The sequence below is a fragment of the Podarcis erhardii genome (assembly GCF_964252035.2).
Source record: "Podarcis erhardii genome assembly, chromosome: 2".
Classification (NCBI taxonomy): Eukaryota; Metazoa; Chordata; class Lepidosauria; order Squamata; family Lacertidae; genus Podarcis; species Podarcis erhardii.
Window position 1 is genome coordinate 36,572,684 of NC_138498.1, and position 15,309 is coordinate 36,587,992.

A 15,309-nucleotide genomic window follows, 5' to 3' on the forward strand; every position below is an offset into this window, starting at 1 on the left:
CTTGAGGGGGAGCAAAGTTTACTGTTCTACTAGTAAACTGCCATGTAAAGATTAAATGAAGCTGTACTGGAGATAGAAATCTGGAGGACTGTGTATGTTTGTATATTTCAGCTTCCTATAACCACACAGATACCAAACAAGTCCATTAGACTTGACTCCTGACGTCATCCACCTTCTCCAGCTGATGGCTTTGTTTCTACCACAAATAAATCCTTCAAACTCTTTTGATCGATGCCTTTAGAACAGAGCACAAAGTGGCAAAGTTTATTTTTCTTTCTGCGGTGTATAGTTTCACCTTGCATGAAACTTTGTGGTGAAACCAAACATTAGGCATTGACTCAGCCAGTAGAGCATGAGACTCTGGATCTCAGGGTTGTGGGTTTGTGCCCCACATTGGACAAAATATTCCTGCAATGCAGGGGGTTGGACTAGGTGGCTCTCATGGTCCCTTCCAACTCTGCAGTTCTATGATTACATCTCTAACAGAATGAATGTTCAATTATTATTGCATTCTCTCATGTTTACAATGAACCACGAGAGTGCATAAAACAGGCTTCTAAAATATATTTAGAAATGTTAAAACACTCAGGATAATATTGACAGAAGTCATGTGCTAACGATTGTAGCAAGCAATTAGTGCTTTGGAATGAATTCCTAAGTAGAACAGCTGATTTCAAATCATTCTACTTTTCTTGGCAATTTAACAAATGCCAATTAATCCATCTACCCTAATTAATGGGGTTTGGTAGCTGGTGTGGCAGATATCTAGCCTGTTTAATTCAACTCTACCTTTTATAAAATTGGTGGTGTCCTATAATAGGGGTTACAAACCTTTTTGGGCCAATAGGCACATTTGGAATTTTGAGAGAGCCTGTGGGTGCTAGTCACAAAATGGCTGCTGTGGGCGTATGGCATAACACAAAATGGCTGCAATATGGATATGGGATCATGATTGCCACATCCAAAAGAGCAGAAGCGGAGATAGGAACACAAAATGATGCAGGCATGCCTCTTCATTAGCTGCCCAATCATCTAGTCCAACCCTCTGCAATGCAGGAATCTTCACCCAACATCGGACTTGAACCCACAGCCTTGCGATGAAGAGTCTTCTGTTCTACCAACTGAGCTATCCCTTGGGATGCCCACATAACAGATGGTATCTATTTAAACATTTTAATAAATAAACAATTTGTGGGACTGGTAGGCAGAAATCGATACCAATCCACTCACACCACGAAAGATTTCCATGAGTGGATTAAAAAAGTGGACAGACAGTATGCACTTGTAACTTTAACACAGTTTATGTTGGCCCTGCCAAGCCAGAGAAAATCATTTCGAATCCAGCCCTGGGCTGTGACGAGACTAATCACTACAATGTGCTCAACAAGCAGCAAGAGTGGGCTTCTTCACAGGCAAGCGAAAACATTATCTAGGCCAAATGCTTTGCTAGGAGGAAATGCCCCATTACTGAGCAAATGGGGGCCATTTAGAATACAAAACAAGGAAGTGGTGCCTGACAGAGGATGAAGGGAATAAGCATCTCTGCAGAAAAAGTGTCACTCTCTGTCTTGGCTGAGAAGCGGCCTGTGTGTAGCTTCTGATGCCCCTTTCCCTGCTACAGAAAGAAGCCCTCTGTATTCCACTGGATCAGAACAATCAATGGGTCAAGCATAACGAAAAGGGAACAGAGGGTGGGGAGGAAGAAAGCATGAATAAACAGCACACAGCATGGTCAGGAAGTTAAGGGAACAAAGAATGCTATGATATTATTTGCCAGCTCCATTTCTTAATGCTCACTTGCTCCAATATGTGTCCTAAAACGGAGACACCAGCTCAACTTTCTGTTTCCCGGCCCTGAAAGTTTAGGAATGTCTCAGAACAGCAATTTCGTTTTAAATAAACGTTGCACTCTATTAGAGGGACCCTGCAGAGAAGCTGCTCTCTGTAGTTACTGGGTGGGTGGGAAGTACAATTGGATGAAGATTTCCTTTCTTCGGCTTTTTAGTTCTTTGGTAAAGCTGCAGGTAGTAACACAAGTTTTTTTTAATGTGCTGCTACTTTTAGCTATGCTACAGTTTTTCTGCTGCGAAACGACATTGAGCAGTATTTTAAACAAAATGAGAAATGAAATATAATTGCATCACAAATCAAAACTAAGTTCCACTGCTGAGGCTTCCAGGTTCAAGGTTGATATGATTGGGGCTGAGAATACATGGCAGAATTATGAATTCCAGATAATAAGATATTACACAATACAGAACAGGTTATGTGCATAAACAATGCATAGACGCAGGAAATGTTATGGGCACAAGCACTGTACACCTGGATCTTCAACAGAGGGGGGGGGAAAGAACTGTCCTCTCACTGTATAGCACTATTGGGACTGGGGTGGGCAATTAGATCAAGTAATAAATTACAGTGAACCTAGTGAATATCTCCATAGCTGGGCAGGACTCAACATAAGGCTTTTTTGGAAGCAGCTTTAGGCCAGGAATATTTGCAGATCATGTGGCTAGATGGTTAACTGGGTAGGGCAAAAGAGAGTGGGGGCAGGTTATTGAAATATACTCAGAGTCGCAAAGTGATTTCATGCTCTTTATTCAGCTCATAGTGGTGAGGAGGAATGAATGAATGTCCCCTCAAAGTATCTGCTTTATATACATTATTTACACAATGGGCTGCACATGATTGGCTAATTCCAGGATTCTACTGTAGGCCAATCAGGTTGTGGATTCACTTCTATCTGGAGCATGATTGGGTGGTTCCTGCTAACCAATCATACTGCTGCATTGTTCTAGGACCAATCAGACTGCTGCATTCTGAATCCTATTGTTCTAGGACCAATCAGACTGCTGCCTTTTGGAGCCTATTGTTCTAGGACCACTCAGACTGCTGCAGTTTGGATCCTATTCAACTCAGTACATAACAGTTATCAAAGCTAGTAGCAAATCAATAGCTTGCCTTCATCTTCTTTAAGTTATTATTTAATCTTCATTGTAAGAAACAGGTTGCCTGTTTTGAAGAAGCGGAAAGTGGCAAAGAGGCACATATACATGCAAAAGCTCTATAGCCAAAAGGCAAACAAACAAACACAGGGACATTGTGAGAGATGTAAAGAGGAAGCTGTATCTTGGAGAGAAATCCTCCAGGATGTTTACTTATGCACGTGACCAAATTGGCCCAGGGAAAATGCCTCAGACAAGGTTATAGTGCTGCTGAAATACAAGGACAAATTGGGCGGGCTGCTTGTTCCTTGTTTTCAGCTACTTTCTCAATTTAAAGATGCAGATATTCCCCAAACGATGACCTGGAGTTTACGGGCTCAACAATACTGCCTTTGAACCCCCTTTGTATTTGCACCAGCAGAGAACTGTCTCCTGCTGGCGTCCTGTGCGGAGGTCTAGTACAGGGACAGGAGACCTCCACCTCACAGACCTATTTTGCCCTAGTATGGGTTCCAGTTTTGGCCTGCAAGGCTGTTTTCCCCACACAACGCCCACCTGCCCCACACCTGATGTCACATGTGGTGCTATGACTATGTTGTTGTTTAGTCGTTTAGTCCTGTCCGACTCTTCATGACCCCATGGACCAGGGCACGCCAGGCACTCCTGTCTTCCACTGCCTCCCGCAGTTTGGTCAAACTCATGCTGGTAGCTTCGACAACACTGTCCAGCCATCTCGTCCCCGTCATCCCCTTCTCCTTGTGCCCTCCATCTTTCCCAACATCAGGGTCTTTTCCAGGGAGTCTTCTCTTCTCATGAGGTAGCCAAAGTACTGGAGCCTCAGTTTCACGATCTGTGCTTCCAGTGAGCGCTCAGGGCTGATTTCCTTAAGAATGGATATGTTTGATCTTCTTGCAGTTCACGGGACTCTCAAGAGTCTCTTCCAGCACCATAATTCAAAAGCATCAATTCTTCAGCAATCAGCCTTCTTTATGGTCCAGCTCTCACTTCCATACATCACTACTGGGAAAACCATAGCTTTAACTATACGGACCTTTGTTGGCAAGGTGATGTCTCTGCTTTTTAAGATGCTGTCTAGGTTTGTCATTGCTTTTCTCCCAAGAAGCAGGCGTCTTTTAATTTCGTGACTGCTACAGAATTGTCGAGTTGGAAGAGACCACGAAAATCAGCTAGTCCAACCCTCTGCAATGCAGGAATCATTCACCCTGTGTGGGGCTCTTGTTCCAAAACCTGAACAAGAAAGAACTGGGCAGCAATAAAAGTGTTCCACTGCAGCCGTGCCACCCTTACTCTAGCCCCCCTCCACTCCTAGGTAAAAGCCCTATTCATGTATTTATTTGTTACAGGGCATTCATATGCAACAACAGGAGCGAGGGCACACTTCTAGCCCTGCCTCAATGTTGTGTCCCTGTCTCTGAAGCATCTCCTCAGCTATGTGTGTCAAAGGATGGAGGCCTGACATGAGAGCCCTTTGTGCGAGTGCAGCGACAAGACGGTGCAACATCATGGGCATGCCCTCTCCGTACACATGAGCAACCCTACAGGCAAGTCAGGGTGTGAGCACAGCAAAAAGTTCTGTTGAACTGAAAAGCTGTTCTGCTTCTTCCATCCATCTCATAGAACACCACTTCTGGACGCTGTAGAAACGCACCTCCCCATCTTATCGTTTCACACAGAGGACAACGTTCTGAATGTGACAGGGAAGAAGGATAGAAGACCCTCTGTCCATAATTAATGTCTTGCACATCCTGAAGGTCTGAAACACGGTCTGACATTTAACGCTTTGCTGAGCTAGCAGGCAATAAAGCAAGGCTGCTTCAGCCTGAGAAATAGGATCAAGGACACTTTGTGGCTGCTCTTTAGAACAAACACATCAAGACACACAGACCCAAGCGGAGGAATGAAGGGTGGGGGTGGAAAAAGAGCAAAAGCTCTGTCCAGAATACTCTGCATCAAAATGTCAGGCTTCTCTTGTAAATAGTGGAAGGGAAGCTAAGAATTAACTACTTAAGACAAAGGAGCATATAGGAAATGTTGAACTGCCTGGAAACTCAAGTGTGTAAAGAACACCCTTAGGTGACGAGATATAGGCGGATCATCCAGCAACTCTAATCCACGAGAGACGCTTGTACACTCCTCAGACACACGGTTCTTAAACACACGAATCACAAAGTTAATTAAACCAAATAATGGCACTTCCTCCTCAATTATCTGTAAAAGCACTTCGTGCCATACATAAACACACAAAGTCTATACACTTTTTATTATTACAGTATTTGCAATGTTTATTCAGTATTGCACACATTGGATTCCTGCAAATTCTGACATGGACTTGCTCTCTGTTTAAGAGTTGTTTGTTTAAGGAAGTGCACTCTACAGCGCTAAGAACACACGTCTCCTTATCATAGGGAAAAAACACATCCTCTCAAACCCTCGCACATCAACAAGCAATCTTATTCTTGTTCTTTTTATTTACTAAATGTGTAACTGCCCTTCATCTATAGATCTCAGGCAGATTCGCCACAAAAAAATTACAATTCAAAAGATACAAAATGCATTAACATTTCCTGCAGCAATACCATGCCTCCTACACAGTTCATGCTAACTAGATATTCCACATTTGCTTTTGAACTGAGTCTCAGGGGAATATTGTACAAAGGATAACATGTGGCTGAGGGATGTTTCAGACAGCCTTCTAGATAAAGCACCCAATGCTGCCTCCTGGTACCCTCAGAGAAGCGCTTGATTATGTGAATCATTGCAAACCACGCATTTCTGAGTAGTCATCAATTTGCATCTGGGTTGCCCATGTCACCAAATGGACAACACCTCAGAACCAATGAACATTCACAGCTAGATTTAAGAGCTACCTAGGGATGTTAAGAACCCTACTGTGTTTTTAGGGATCTTGAATTGGATTCTGAAACAGATCTAACATAAAAATGCCTTCCCATCAGACTAAGTGCACATAACAGCTTACTTATTATATTTATATCCCACCTTTCCTCCAAAGAGTTCAAAATGGTGTACATAGTCCTCCCATTTTATATGTACAGCAACCCTGAGAGGTAGGTAGAGTGAGGATGAATGCAAAACAAAACAAAAACTCCTAAAAAGGAATATTTGTTCCATGTCCACTCATACCCCCCCCAAGCTACAAATCCAACTTTATTAAAACGGGATTTTTTTCCCCCTCCTTACCGCTACAGGCCTGTTCCCAAGGAAGTTGAGATCGCTGTTTTCTCCAAAAAGGTAGCCCTCAGGATGCGTAGAATCAAACTTCTCACCTCCCATGATGAAGTGACTGGCAAAGTAGCTTCCTGAAAAAGAAAGGGAAACAAAGAGGCTGGTTAGAATTAGGAGCAGAGAAAGGAGTTCGGTATACAGTGGTACCTTGGGTAAGTACTTAATTCGTTCCGGAGGTCCATTCTTAACCTGAAACTGTTCTTAACCTGAAGCACCACTTTAGCTAATGGGGCCTCCTGCTGCTGCTGTGCCGCTGGAGCACAATTTCTGTTCTCATCCTGAAGCAAAGTTCTTAACTTGAGGTAATATTTCTGGGTTAGCGGAGTCTGTAACCTGAAGCGTATGTAACCTGAAGCATATGTAACCCGAGGTACCACTGTGCTATGAAGGAAAGGAACCATCACAGAGGTTCTAATTATCAACATGGACACAATAAGTACAATGCACTGTGGAATAACTCGCGAAAATGAATGCTTTAATTTTAAAATAACAGTAAGCTCCTAGCCCTCATGGTTGTGGAGATATTTATTGGTTTCATTCAAAACTCTGAAACCAGAAGAGGTGAGTCAGTAGCAAACATTTTATTTCCCCGTCCCTCCTTGCAAATGTACAGTATGCCTGCCTCCAAGCCATATGATGTTTCTCATCCAACACCCACTTTTCCTGGCAGAGTTTTCAAATTTGCAAACTGAAAAAGGAAAGGAAAAATGGGGTAGCTGGCACTTTTATAGTGCTTTTAATTGTTATGTGTATTGAACTTCACATAAATAAGTCGACTTCCTGATTTGTAGCTCAGCCGCTTAGCCACTAGGCTTAAATTTACATTATTTGTTAATAACTACATTTTATAAGTCATTGGTTGGCGCGCACACACAGTTATAGATTGCACACCATATTTTACAGCATTGCTTAACTCTGCCATCCCAGTACAGCATTTTTCACAGGTGTGCACTTAAGTCTCTCCCACAATTGTAAACCATGAATAATAATGATGCTGAGAAACAGTCCAAAGGCTATCACTTAAGGAGACTGCAACACTTACAGGGACAACACAAGGTCTGTTGCCAGAGTAACACATACATTTCCCCGCAGTAGGGTTTAGCAGCGTTGTTCAGGTTAGCTGTACATATTCAAAAGGGAAACCTCTGTGATCGGTTTTATTCTCTATTATAGGACTCAAAACAGACAGACCTGTGCTGAATTTATTTGACATCTCTACCAGAGATACACTCCCCCCTCCCCCCACCCCCACCGAAGGAGCAAATATGTATGGGAGTACTCTTAGATGGGACGCGGGTGGTGCTGTGGGTTAAACCACAGAGCCCAGGACTTGCCGATCAGAAGGTTGGCAGTTCGAATCCCCATTGCTCCTGCCAACCTGGCAGTTTGAAAGCACATCAAAGTGCAAGTAGATAAATAGGTACCGCTCCGGCAGGAAGGTAAATGGCGTTTCCGTGCGCTGCTCTGGTTTGCCAGAAGCTGCTTAGTCATGCTGGCCACATGACCCAGAAGCTGTACACTGGCTCCCTCGGCCAATAAAGCGAGATAAGCGCCGCAACCCCAGAATCGGCCACAACTGGACCTAATGGTCAGGGGTCCCTTTACCTTTACCTTACTCTTAGATATCTGGAAGTCCCAGCTGGTCCTTGGGCAGTAGGTTCACCAGCTAGCTACAGCCATTCCAGTATACAAGTAGGGTTGCCATGGTAACCCATGTTCTGATAAACCTGGACTGCTGTAATGCACTCTGAGTGGCTGCCATTTCAAGATGACTTAGATGCTGCAGCTAGTACCAGCTCCTAGTTTGCCAAGTGGAGCAGCTAGCTTGAGCTACCTGACTCTGGTTTCAAAAGGAACCACACCGACTGCCAATATATTTCCCATCCAAATTCCAAGACGTCAGCAATAACTTTAAAAAGCCCTAGACAGCCTCAGACCGAGACGTTTGAAGGAGGCACCTCTCCCTCTGTTGTCTTGCCTAAGCATTAAATTCTTCTGGAGAGGCCCTTCTCTGCATCCCACCTTTGAGAGTTGTACATTACGTGTTTCTTCTTCTCACTTGTAGATTGTCTTCCATACACACAGTTTTAACAATGAGTCCATTAGTGACTTTGGAGGCCAATTCCGGAACCACACGTCCTTCCACAGTAGGGACATTGCTTTCTGGGCGGGAGTTGATCACTGTGTGGATTTGCCAAGCGTGCCTTCCTCTTAGCACATTTGTCCCTTGTGTCCTGAGTTTGAGTGTCTTCAAAGCCCGTTACACCTTTGGTAAAGGCTGTTCTCCAATTGGAGTGCTCGCAGGCAAGTGTTTCCCAATTGTTGGTGTTTATACTACATTTTTAAAGATTTGCCTTGAGACAGTCTTTAAACCTCTTTTGTTGACCACCAGCTTTACGCTTTCCATGTTTAAGTTTGAAACATTACTTGCAGGGGCATACCTAGGGGTTGGTCAGGTTGGCTCCTGCAAATGATGCAGACCCGGGGAGGGGGGACGCAAAATCACTCCTATCCACTGATTCAGACTGGCTAGGAACCCACCCACCCATGTGTACACATCCCGGGCTGCTCCTCTGGGCAGCCAGTATCTCCTTGTCAAGGGTGCAAGGGATTGTGGGGCACCAATATAGCTCCTTGCCCAGGGCGCAAGGGAGCCTAGGTATACCTCAGATTATGTAGCAATGGAAGAGGAAGGGCCTTCTCTGTTGTGGCACCCTGTCTGTGGTATGACCACTCCTCTGAGGCCCAGCTAGCACCAACTTTGGCTCTGTTCTGGTACCACGTTAGTACTTGGTTCCTCAAGCATGTATGAACTGTTAATCTTGCAGCCTAATGTTACAGCTTTAAGATGAATATTTTATAGAACATTTTACTCGCTCTTGGTTTTACTGATGTCGTGTCGCCTGCACAAATTGTGAACCCCGCAACGTGATAGAGGGCAGGGTATATAAGCAAGTTAGTAAATGCATCAGTGATGCATTTCTAGAAGTTTGAAGTTTTCTGCAGAGAAATATAGCCATGGAAAATTTTCCAGCCCGTGTTAAAGAAAGCCTTGAGGTCATCTGCCCTGAGGCACTATGTTCCATCTTGAAAAAGTAGCTTTATGCATCATATCCAAAGTTAGTCACAGTCACGAGCACACCCACTGAAATCAATGGACTTAGGAATATGACAAACTCTGTGTATCACCCAGTGCGTGGTTTTTTTTTTTAAAAAAAAGAGTCTGAGGTACCACCAAAAAAAAAAGAACATTTGAGCAAAAATGGAAATCTTGCAATTGCTCTGAAAGCTTCCTCAGATTGTGATCGACTTCCACGGCAGTGGAATTTGAGACTACCCTGCCACATAAAAATAATAGGATATGGCAACACTTGGAAAACTCTGTATGGAATTTAAACAAAAGGGTAACAAACTTCTCTCTTTACAGCTCACATACAGCTTCCTACACATATCTTTTATTGACTGTTTGTTTGAACATCTTAGAATAGAACCACTCACAGCAGGCTTGCAATGTGTATACATACACTCCCCATGCCCCTTCTAATGCACTTTTATCCCAACTACGGGATTTAGCAAAAAAGGTCAAATGCACTTTTAACAATCTAGTATTACAACGCTAGTGGTAATAGATAGGCCTTTGCTTTTAAAGAAAACGAGGATAAGAGCTTTCCCCGGCAGAGCGGTTTCATTTGTTGTCCTTTCCACAACAGCTTGGTTAACCTTGAAGGTATTACACAGAGCATACCTTGCCATTACAAACTTTTACATGGCTACTCTCCTGAAACTGCCAATTATTCAAGTTTTACCCGTCCTCTGATCCAAACGAGCAAAACCACATCACCGCTACTACCATAGTAACGCTTTTATAGAACAGGCCATAGAAGTAAGAACTACACACTCATCTTTAAGGAGTACATAAACATTTCTATTTCACAAGCTATTTTCCAGTTGGATGGGTTGAGGGCCGTTATTAAAAGCCGCACGCTGCAACAGTTAATTCAAAACGTGCTCTTTTCACTCCTCTGCTGTCCTCACCTTGAGGTGAGGATTGGTGGTAGGTATACAAAAGTCAGCTGAATCATCACTTCATAGGTTACAGAAATGTGTAACGACAATTACTCTAGTAATTGCTTCCGTAGCACATTTTAATCTGGTGAGGGACATTATTTTATTTTTAAAATATTGAAAGTCCACCCTTTCACCCGTAAAACTTTCAAGGTGACTTTATAGACTATTATGTTTGGCCTCGCAATGACTCTTTTTGGTGGGTTACTATGGCTTATATAAAGAAACTTCAGCTTGGGTAACAAGCCTGCACAATGAGTCAATATCACAAATATGGATCTTAAACCAGGTCAGAGATTCTATAAAACCAAACTTTATTTTCAATTCTCATAATATTTTGTACATGGCTTTGCACATATTGAACCAGTCTGATGAATGCTCTAGCTAGCATGATTTATCTTCATCTACTTCTATTTTCCAGACAGAACCTCAACATTTACAATACAGTGGTACCTCGGGTTAAGTACTTAATTCATTCAGGTTCTTAACCTGAAACTGTTCTTAACCTGAAGCACCACTTTAGCTAATGGGGCCTCCCTGCTGCTGCCGCGCCACCGGAGCACAATTTCTATTCTCATCCTGAAGCAAAGTTCTTAAACCGATGTACTATTTCTGGGTTAGCGGAGTCTGTAACCTGAAGCGTATGTAACCTGAGGTACCACTGTATGTTTTATCCTTTTTGTGTGTATGTAAGCTGCCTGAGGTATTACCTGCTGCAGAAAGGCTATATACACATTTTAAAGCAAACAATCCATTTCACAGCGCTTTTCTTCTATCTCTTCACATCAACAAGGCTTCATTAGTGTCAGATTCTTTGTGGGGGGCACTGATGGGGTGGGGATGTGTTTACCCCATGCAAAGACATTTACACCTTGGCTAGAGACAAATTAGGAATGGTCTTGTGATAAGAAGCAGCAGCATCAAGTAGTAGTATCTCACAACCAAGTACAGAATATAAATGCATTTTGTATGACGTTGTCGGGTGAACATAGATTAAAAACTCTGCCCTGGAAACACAGTGGTTGCACAGTAAACGGAAGTGTGAACACTGTCCCTATCTTAGCAGGACTCTGCTTCAAATCTGTTGACCATCATCCACTCGACAACTGCATCCAGGCGCTGGTTCAATCTATGCACTGTCTTCTCCTGACTCAGATCTGATAGCAAAGCAAAGCCTAGTGTCATCAGGATACTGACACTGTACCCCAGACCTCCTATTGGTTTGCTCCAAACAGATTCATATAGATGTTAAGTAGCATTGGGATAAGAAGAGTGTCACAGTTAAATTGCCAAAACCTAGACGTGCAGCCCCCTAGCCGCTAAGAGATCCAGCAGTAGTAGGGTTGCACTCTGCCACCTGTCCCTCGAAGGAGGTCATTTGTTAGGGCAACCAAGGCCAATTCCATGCCAAGCCCAGGCCTGAACCCAGACTGAAACGGGTCCAGTTAAAACAACTGCACGTATAACAACAATTTCAAAACTAATAGAGATATCGAGCGGATAAAAATAAAATCTCCACTAAGGAGGCTTGAACTTATTTGCCATTGACCTAGTAGCTGCCATTTCATTCTGAATTTTAAGTTTAACACACTCCCTTTTTTGTGTGTACACTGCCTTTTCATGGTGTATGAAAGGCAGTGCAAAATGTTTTTAAAGAAATAAAAATTTAAAGGCAACAGTTCAAAATGAAACAAAGCTCTCTTTTATAAAACATCTACTGAAAAACCTGCAGCATCCCCTTGCAAACATCAATACTGTATATTTGTCATCAAAAAAACAACAACCCCTATACAATTGTTTCCAGACAAGAAGAACACGAGGCACCTCTACAAACGCCAAGATGCAGCTCATCATTTAGGAAGGTTCTGCAATCAATTATTGATGCCTGCTGCTTTCTGGCCCCATTTTTTCCATGTACATAATTTATAGGGAAACAAGAGTTGGGGCGGGGGGAGAGGCAGACAGACAGACATTTGAAAGAACCCTGGAGCTCACCAAAACCAATGCAGGCACATGACTGAGGGGCAAGAGAAAAGGAATGCAGTTTGACCAGAGAGTTAATCTAGCCTTCTAATGAAACATGGAAGAAGCTGAGAGATGAAGGACCTCATTTAAAAGTGAGCATAGTTAAAACCTTGCATCATTCTTCGAAAAACAGATGCAGAATCACAGCAAGCCACACATTTAGGTGACCAGATGCAATGGGAGGTCAGGATTCAGTTGTGCAGAAGAAAGATGAGCCTGGCAAGGGCTGCAGGGCTGTGCATATAAGGTTGCCATATTCCAGAAAGTGAAAATCCAGACACAAATGTTGTTGAGCGTTTTTGCCATACATTTTTTTGCCAATTTCCACCCAGGCACTGCTTCCAACTGCAGTATTCCAGGTATGTCTGGGAATTCCATGCACAACCTTAGATCTGTACAGTACTTATCAAAAATCCCTCCTCTTGCCCCTCTATGAGCTTCCAGTTCATCTTGTCTACACATACCTTGGGTTAAGTACTTAATTCATTCCGGAGGTCCGTAGTTAACCTGAAACTGTTCTTAACCTGAAGCACCACTTTAGCTAATGGGGCCTGCTGCTGCGCCGCTGCAGCACGATTTCTGTTCTCATCTTGAAGCAAAGTTCTTAACCTGAAGCACTATTTATGGGTTAGCTTAGTCTGTAACCTGAAGCGTATGTAACCCGAGGTACCACTGTATTACCTCACCCTGCACGTGTAGCTTTAGATCCTGGTCTCCAAAGAATCCATTATGAGGTGCTAAAGAGATCTTATTTGATATTTTGCAGCAAAGCGACCCATCCACAAAAAAGGTCTATGGGATGGAGCATAATGGCCAAATGGCTCTGAGTTCAAGTTTGCTTTTCAATGCTGAATATGCAAGAGAGTGTAGCACACACTCCCATAACCAAGGCTAAGAGACTCAGCTGTGAACTACGCAGTCCCCACTTTGAGCCTCCCCTCAGCTGCCTATCTGTTATGTGAACACAACCACCAGAAGAACGAAATTTACCTATGCTCCCTGACAGCCTAGCAAGCTGCTTGTTGTTTCCCAGTGACAAAAACGCACAGCAACAACCAAGTGTCAGGCAGGAACAGCAGAACTATGCTTTTAGAAAACAACTGGTTAGACCCCACACAGCTGTGTGCCTTACAGATAGTGAGCAGTAGCTTTATCTTTCCAAAATTAATCTCAGGTGTCAAACTGGTTGCTTTAATTACAAAGACCTCTCCAGAGAGACTACTCTTCATTACCCTGGTGTACAGATAGTTATTAGCAAGACAGAACCCACAAAAGTTTGCATCATCCTAGAAGCAAGGTGGACAAGCCTGGAGAGAACATGGCAAAGCACCTTAATATCACTTCTGTGATAAGCAAAGATATTCTACAGTCCAACCGATTGCGATTATAGCCTAAGCTGCACATATCCACCCTTTCCCTTTCAGCAACATTCTACTTTCTCTTTTTTTTCTTCCATTTTTTTTTGATTTTCCAGATTTTTCACACCGAAAAAAAAATCAAAGAAAATAAACTAAACACATAAGAAGATTATTACTTCAAATACCTAAATCTCTTAACATTGGTAACTGACTTCCTCAAATCCCCTCTATCTGAATTTCATTATATCACCTGTATAACAGATCTCCAATTTCATATTTCTAATAATATTAACTCCTTTCATTAACTAACCTCTTCTCCTTTATTATTATTATTCTAATCATTAATATTTAGTACCACATATTCTTATTCTACCCCAAGCCTATTTGTTAATTCCAAGAATTTCATATTTATCTTACATTACAATATTTAGCTAAATATTCTTTAAATTTCTTCCAATCCTCTTGTATCTCCTCTTCCTTCTGGTCGCGGATTCTTCCAGTCAGGTCGGGCAGCTCCAAAAAGTCCAACATCTTCATCTGCCATTCTTCTGTTGTTGGTATCTCTTGCGATTTCCAGTTTTTGGCTACTATCACTTCTGTGTAAGCAGTAAAGATATTCTACAGTCCAACCTGTTGTGACTAGAGCCTAAGCTACGCATATCCACCCTTTCCCTTTCGACATCACTCTACTTTCTCCGCAGCTTTGGTGGGTGGGGAATCCTGATGTTAGGTTCACTTTGGAGGGTAAGCAGGAATCGTCCTTGTCTTGGAATTATAGAGTTGGAAGGGACCACAAGGGCCATCTAGTCCAACCCCTTGCAATGCAGGAATATTTTTGCCCAACATTAAGCTTAAACTCATGACCCTGAGATTAAAAGCCTCATGCTCTACCGACCGAGCTATCCCAGTTTTAGATGTCTTCTGAAAATTACCATTGCTTATGCAGGCCTTTGCAATACGTATTTGTTTCCTTTCAAATCAACCAGTATTTACAGATGTTTTTTGTGTTTTTCCTGATGCCTTTACTGATTCTATTGTAATCCTGTATTGCTACATACTGCTGCATTATGCCTTTATGAAAGTGCAGATTTATAAATATTTGAATAAATAAATGAACCATCACATTCTGCCAGTGCAAGGATTTCTGCTTGTGCCCTGGGACTTTTCACCCCTTGCACCCTCTGCAAAGCTGCTCCAGGTGGTTGGGGGGACCTTTAGAACCAATTTAATGGGGGCACTGGGAGGATAGGAGAGAACATTTTGTTTCACAAGGATAAATCCTTGTACTGATGGAACAAGGAGCTCAGAGCTACATTAAATTCCACCCTAAATAAATAAAAGAAGAATCCTTAAGTTTTAGAGCTTCCATACTTTGGGTGCATGAGCATATTTAAAAGACTTGTCGCTTAAAACAGATCTTTCTGATTTTTGTGAGATGAGGATGAGAAAGTGTACTGCACTTTAACGGGTTCAAAATGCTTCCTATAGTCTCTCACTACTTCCTACATCAAACCTGCTAGTTGGAACGTGTTTAACATTGCTCCCATTCAGACCAACCAGAAGTTCAATAAATACAGTGGTACCTCGGGTTACATACGCTTCAGGTTACACATTCCGCTAACCCAGAGATAGTGCTTCAGGTTAAGAACTTT

General features: G+C 42.7%; 1 protein-coding gene and 2 long non-coding RNA genes across 6 annotated transcripts in view; 2 read left to right on the forward strand and 1 right to left on the reverse strand.

Moving 5' to 3' along the window:
* RNF157 (ring finger protein 157) overlaps nt 1-15,309 on the reverse strand; it is a 71,499-nt gene that overhangs the window by 40,159 nt on the left and 16,031 nt on the right. For all 4 annotated transcript variants that reach the window (XM_081850762.1, XM_081850763.1, XM_081850765.1 and 1 more), the window contains exon 2: nt 6,165-6,283. In XM_081850762.1, coding sequence (XP_081706888.1) covers nt 6,165-6,283 — 119 coding nt within the window. The remainder of the gene's footprint in view (nt 1-6,164; nt 6,284-15,309) is intronic.
* On the forward strand, nt 734-5,220 carry LOC309335249. Its single transcript, XR_014153422.1, has 2 exons — nt 734-1,156; nt 4,310-5,220. It is a non-coding gene; the product is annotated as an uncharacterized lncRNA (long non-coding RNA).
* On the forward strand, nt 6,813-9,416 carry LOC309335756. Its single transcript, XR_014153713.1, has 2 exons — nt 6,813-7,505; nt 7,843-9,416. It is a non-coding gene; the product is annotated as an uncharacterized lncRNA (long non-coding RNA).